This window comes from Chelonoidis abingdonii, chromosome 1 (genome assembly GCF_003597395.2).
Source record: "Chelonoidis abingdonii isolate Lonesome George chromosome 1, CheloAbing_2.0, whole genome shotgun sequence".
NCBI classification, from domain to species: Eukaryota; Metazoa; Chordata; order Testudines; family Testudinidae; genus Chelonoidis; species Chelonoidis abingdonii.
Window position 1 is genome coordinate 293,874,516 of NC_133769.1, and position 6,991 is coordinate 293,881,506.

Here is a 6,991-nt window from a genome sequence, read left to right on the forward strand (position 1 = left end):
GACTTTAGGATGGAGGCTCGCCGACTCATTAAGAGAGCTTTAAACTGGAAGTTGGGGGAGATGGTTGGGAATGTTCAGGAGATCTCACACTGGAATTAACCTGAGAGGGAAGTAACAAAGTGAGAGGGGATACCTTGTGGACCGAAGACATTGACCCGAGGAGGAAAAGCGGAGTTGAAACTATGAGACTAACAGGGTGATGCGGGGTAGAAGGTCTGTGCACAACGGGGAAAGAATGTCACTGACGCCAAAACGCCAAAAATTAAAATGCTCGTACACTAATGCGAGGAACCTAGGAGAACAAGATGGAGGAACTGGAGCTACTGGTGGCAGGAAGTGAACCAGATATTATAGGGATAACAGAAACCTGGTGGAATAGGACTCATGACTGGGTACGGGTATTGAAGGCTATTGTGCTGTTTAAAAAAAAAGACAGGAAGAAAGGCAAAGGTGGTGGAGTGCCTTGTACATCATGATAGGTGAACTGTAACTGAAATAAGAAGTGATGGAATGGATAAGACAGAGGTCTGGTTGGTAAAAATCACGCTGGGTAAAAAAGCTACTAGAGCTTCCCCTGAGATAGTGCTTGGGGTGTGCTACAGACCGCCGGGATTCTGATCTGGATATGGATAGAGACGCCGTTAGTCCTTTAATGAAGTAAAACACAAAGGGGAAATGTGTGATTATGGGAGACTTCAACTCTCCGGATACAGACTGGAGGACGAGTGCTTGCAAAAATATAGGGTCAGATTTTTCTGGATGTGAATGTGGATGGATTTCTTTCATCAAGTAGTTGAAGTACCTGCGAGAGGGGATGCCATTTTAGATTTGGTTTTGGTGAGCAGTGAGGACCTCGTAGAAGAAATGGTGGTAGGGGACAACCTTGGTTCGAGTGATCATGAGCTGATTCAATTCGAATTAGATGAAGGATAAACAAACGTAGATCTGGGATTAGGTTTTTCGACTTTTCGAGGGCTAATTTTAAAGAGTTAAGGGAAATTAGTTAGGAAGTGGATTGGACGGAGGAACTTTGTGATTTAAATGCGGAGGAGGCCTGGAATAACTTTAAGTCGCAAGCTGCGGAAACTGTCGGAAGCCTGCATCCCAAGAAAGGGGAAAAAAACCATGGGCAGGAGTGTAGCCAAGCGGATGAGCAAGCAACTCAGAAAGGGGATAGGAAGAAGCAGAAAGCTTCCAGGGAGTGGAAGAAGGCGGGATTAGCAAGGGAAGCTACTTAGCCGAGGTCAGAACATGTAGGGATAACAGTGAGGAAGGCTAAAAGCCACGTAGAACTGGACCTTGCAAAGGACAAAACCAATAGTAAAAGAGGTTCTACAGCCACATAAATAAGAAGAAAGCAAGAAAAGAAGAAGTGGGGCCGCTATACACTGAGGATGGATGGAGGTAATAGGATAACCTGGAATGGCCCTAATCTAAATAAGTACTTTGCCTCGGTCTTTAATAAGACTAGTGAGGAGTTTAAGGATGAGGGGGGATGATAAACGGGAATGTGGATATGGAGGTGGATATTACCGCATCTGAGGTAGAGGTCAAACTTGAACAGTTTAATGGGACAAAACGGAAGGGCCCGGACATCTCCATCCGAGGATATTAAAGGAACTGGCACGTGAAATTGCGAGCCCGTTAGCGAAAATCTTAAGCAATCGGTAAACTCGGGGTTGTACGTACGACTGGAGATTGCTAACGTAGTTCCTATTTTAAGAAAGGAATAAAAGTGATCCGGGTAACTTAAGGCCTGTTAGTTGACGTCTGTCGTGTGTAAGGTCTTGGAAAAATTTTAGGGAGAAAGTAGTTAAGGACATTGAGGTCAATTGTATTGGGACGAATTGCAACATGGATTACTAAAGGTAGATCTGTGCCAAACCAACCTGATCTCCTTCTTGAAAGGTTGACGGATTACTTAGACAAAGGAAATGCGGTAGATCTAATTTACTCTCATTTCAGTAAGGCGTTTGACACGGTTCCGCATGGGAACTGTTAGTTAAATTGGAAAAATGGGGATGAATAATGAAGTTGTACGATGGATAAGGAACTGGTTAAAGGGGAGACTCCAGCGGGTCGTACTGAAGGGTGAATTGTCAGGCTGGAAGAGGTTACTAGTGGAGTCCTTCAAGGATCGGTTTTGGAACCCGATCTTATTAACCTTTTGTTACTGACCTTGGCACAAAGAGCAGGAATGTGCTAAAAGTCTGCGGATGACACAAAGCTGGGGGTATTGCTAACACGGAGAAGGACCGGGATACTATTCAGGAAGATCTGGACCACCTTGTAAACTGGAGTAATAGGAAAGGATGAAATATATAGTGAAAAGTGCAAGGTCATGCACTTAGGGATTAATAATAAGAATTAGATATACGTTGGGGACGCATCAGTTGAACGACGAGGAGGAGAAGGACCTTGGGGTATTGGTTGAGCAGGATGACTATGAGCCGCCAATGTGATATGGCTGTTAAAAAAGCAAATGCGGTTTTAGGATGCATCAGGCGAGGTATTTCCAGCAAGGAGAAGGAGGTGTTAGTGCCGTTATATACTACGGCGCTGGTGAGACCCCACCTGGAATATTGTGGCAGTTCTCGTGTCCCATTTTAAGAAGGATGAATTCAACTGGAACAGGTTCAGAGACGGGCTACTAGGATGATCCGAGGAATGGAAATCATGCCTTATGAAAGGAGACTCAAAGAGCTTGGTTGTTTAGCCTGGCACAAAGGAAGGCTCCGGGGGATATGCTTGCTCTATATAAATATATCAGGGGGATTAACGTTGGGAGGGGAGGAATTATTTAAGTTATGTACTAATGTAGGCACGAGGACGAATGGGTACAAACTGGATATGGAAGTTTAGACTTGAAATTAGACGAAGGTTGCTAACCATTAGGGAGTGAAGTCTGAAGTTGGGAGTGAAGTTCTTCCGAGGGAAGTAGTGGGGCAAAAGACTTATTTGGCTTTAAGATTAAGCTTGATAAGTATATGATGGGGATGTTATGATGGGATAGTTTATTTGGGCAACTGATCTTGGATTATCGGCAGATAAGTCTGCTCAATGGTCTGTGAGGGGATGTGCGATGGATGGGAACTGAGTTACTGCAGAGAATTCTTTCTTGGGTGCTAGCTGGTGAGTCTTGCCACATGCTCAGGGTTAGCTGATTGCCATATTTGGGGTCGGGAAGGATTTCCTCCAGGGCGGATTGGCAGGGGCCCTGGAGGTTTTCGCCTTCCTCTGCAGCGTGGGGCATGGCTCACTTGCTGGTGGATTCTCTGCAGCTTGAGGTCTTCAAATCACAATTTTTGAGGATTTCAATAACTCAGTCATGGGTTAGGGTTGTTATAAATGTGTATGGGTAGGGTTTTGTGGCCTGCCTGTGCAGGAGGTCAGACCTAGATGATCATATTGGTCCCTTCTGACCTATGAGTCTATGAGTCTATGGTCGCCATAAAGATATTGGCATATTGTGGGGCCATGCGGGTGCCCATAGCGGTGCCACTGACCTGTGAGATATATATTGGTCATCAAATTGAAATAGTTGCATCGAGGACAAAAGGCACAGAGCTCAGCAACCAGTTGTGCTGTGGCATCATCAGGGATACTGTTGCTGACAGCTTGTATTCCATCTGTGGGTGGGATGTTTGTGTAGAGAGCCTCTACATCCATGGTGGCTAGGATGGTGTTTTCTGGAAGGTCACCAATGTATTGTAGTTTCCTCAAGAAATCAGTGGTGTCACGGAGATAGCTGGGAGTGCTGGTGGCATAGGGTGTGAGTAGAGAGTCCACATATCCAGATAATCCTTCACCATCTAGACTGTGGTGCCAGAGCCCTCTATTTTGATGAAGCCTGTGGTGCTGAATGGTAGAACAATCCCAGTAGATGTTTGTCTCAGTCTAATTCATTTCAGGCTGGTTTCGAGGCTGAGGTGGTAGTGTTCATTCTTCAGGTCTCTTTAAAAAGGTTGTCAGCACAGAGGCAGATCTCAAAACTCCTGAAGGTGCATTAGGACAATCTGGTTGAAGGCTTAGAGAAGCCAAGTGCCCCTGCAGTCTTAACTGTTTGTCCTTTGTCGTTCAAGGAGTGAAGATATGACAAATTGTGCACTAAGTTATGTGAGCTTCCCCCAGGCACACTACAGAAGCCTCTGCCAGGTCACAAACCTTTTGAACCCTCTGTGGTGTTTAGGACCCAACATAACCCTGGCAATAACCCAAGGCAAGTGCCCCCAACTACTTTAACTGTACTAGAACTATAGTAACATTAAGAAGAGGACAGGCTAACTAGCTAGTGGACACAAGAAAAAAGTTCCAGTTAGCTCTCTGTGATAATGATGAAGGACTAGAGGTGGTAGTGAGAGAGTACTTTTTTGTGTAAACTGGACTTACGTTGTCATCCGAGCATGAGAGTACTCCTGCATCTTCCAGCTCCCCCAGCGGCAAACATTGGGCTTTTTTAATGTAGTTCCACAGTTCAATGCTAAAGGCTGTAGAATTCCCATAAGTGGGAATGTACAGTAGCCATCAAAGGATTTTTATAATGTGGACAAAATAACATTTTTTTCCTAATGTTGTTTTTGGAAACAAACAAAACAAAAATTCAATCTGAAGACCACACCAAATGGTTCAAGCATGGCAACATGATAAGTAACTGAAAATGGTTCTAATAATGGAAAGCGTCTATTTTAACTGCAAGTGTCACCACCTGCACTGCCTAGAACAACTTCTTCTAACTGAGTTTATATCCAGTTAGAAAGTGAGATGGTTGGATCCAAACACAGGCTGTGTGTACACACACAGTTAAAACTATTTTGCCCAAACCACTGCCTAGGCTGGCACAGGGCTGTCTTCTAGCAACTGATTTAGTACACTGTTTCTGAAGTGTAAATGGTACCCTCCTAAAGAACCAATCATAGGGGGATACCTATAAGAGACTACCAATTAATAATGGCTAGGTAGTGGACCAGTAACAGCAGTTGATGTTTATTTAAAATAAAAATATAACTTACATAAACATTTTTTATTATATTTTTTTTGCACTCATAAAAACAACAACAGTGTGATATATGTAAAAATATGGTGGTCGCTTTGTTGTAACTGTGTCAGTGTTAGAAACTGATTACAAATAATTTGTACTAGTAATGGACAGAATCTTAGCTTGTACCTGCAAACACACTTATTCCTGATCATAGATTACAGTCACATAAGACTGGATAGGTCTGTGCAATAATTACTATTACTATGACCTCTTTCTGTTGGCTGATCATTTTGGCAGAGAGAAACAGTGCCAAAAATCCTAGTGTCATAGGTCCCAACCTTTAAATGCCTAAAGACTTAGATAGGTGCTTGACATTATGCACATGAGGAGTTCCACTGAATTCAAATGAGACTACCAATATGCAAGGTATGTCAAGCAGGAATATCAGCCTTTGCAAGACTGGGGTCACAGAATGTTCTGGTGAAAACATAATAGTATAATGAATTGGAGATCTACACTTCTCTTAGATCATAAGTTTTAAACCATATCAAACTTGCTTTCTTTAAAAAAAAAAAAAAAAAAAGCCCATGACTTATTTCCCACCTTCCTCATTCCTCTCCATTCAGTCCCTCCTACTCTCAGATACCAAGGCTTGTCTCCACAACAGCTACAAAGCATCATATATAAAGAGACTACCTGACACGTATGTACTTTATACATATTAGTTTTACTATAATATAAATGACAGCAGCACAAAACACAAACCACTAATGCTAAAGTAGAAGCAAACTTTTGCTTTTGCTAACAATTTACTCTTTTCAATACTAACAATTGTCAGCAGTTATTTTAAGAGAAAGCAAAAAATAAAACTGCACTTTTATTGTAAGGATGTATTTCATATGAAAAATTTTCTTGTAATGTCTAAGTTTATTCAATAATGGCTTAACATTAAGTCCAATTTTCTGCACTGTGACCATTCCCCCCATAAAAGTGATAACATGACTCACAAATAACAAGAACGCAAACACAAATATGACATGATGATGTATACCTTAATTACAGTATGCCTGTTTTTTTTTAAAAAAATAATGCTTACCTACCTGTTTTCACGTTCATACATCTCCTTTGAGGTGCTTCGAAGCTGTTCAATTTCTTGATTTGTTTTCAATCTAATTTGCTCCAATTCATCACGCAATTTGTTTTCATATTCTGTTTTATAATGGTCTCTGAAAATTAAAAAAAAATCATCATAATATAGAGGAATTTAATAGAAAATTGTTACACCTTCTGGATCACATTATTATTTGCTTTGCCATAAATCTCCAAGGAGCTCTTGCTCTGTATCAGTACAACTGTGGGTTTCTTTGTTTAAAATGTGTGATCTATGCAGCTTACTTAAGAGTAGCATCTGCTCCTTTCTTGACAGAAGTACTGGCCTCAGTTATTAGTGACTCACTTAAAACTAATTGTTAGTAATGTGCGCGCTATAGTAGCTCATTGGTTAAAAAAGTCAGGTATCATATAGGTGGGGTCTGCTGCAATAATTGAGCCTACAGATTTATCCCACTTTGGAGCCTAAGTGTGGAAAAGTGGATAAAAGTTTATAAAGTGCAACTAGAAACAGTTACTAACTTGTCCTGTAACAGTTGTTCTTTGAGATCTGTTGCATGTATCCATTCCATTTCAGGTGTGCTAAGTGCACTGTTGTTGGAGGTTTTTCCCTCAGTGGTACCCATTAACCCATTTAATGTGGATAAATGTCAAGTAATGCACATTGGAAAAAATAACCCCAACTATACATACAATATGATGGGGGCTAATTTAGCTACAACGAGTCAGGAAAAAAGATCTTAGTGTCATTGAGGATAGTTCTCTGAAGATGTCCACACAGTGTGCAGAGGCAGTCAAAAAAGCAAACAGGATGTTAGGAATCACTAAAAAAGGGATAGAGAATAAGACTGAGAATATATTATTGCCCTTATCTAAATCCGTGGTATGCCCACATCTCGAATA

General features: G+C 41.6%; 1 protein-coding gene across 3 annotated transcripts in view; it reads right to left on the minus strand.

The window, feature by feature from the left end:
• Positions 1 to 6,991, minus strand: part of PIBF1 (progesterone immunomodulatory binding factor 1) — a 198,878-nt gene that overhangs the window by 152,295 nt on the left and 39,592 nt on the right. For all 3 annotated transcript variants that reach the window (XM_075061550.1, XM_075061551.1, XM_075061552.1), the window contains one exon: positions 6,079 to 6,204. In XM_075061550.1, the coding sequence (XP_074917651.1) occupies positions 6,079 to 6,204 (126 nt within the window). The remainder of the gene's footprint in view (positions 1 to 6,078; positions 6,205 to 6,991) is intronic.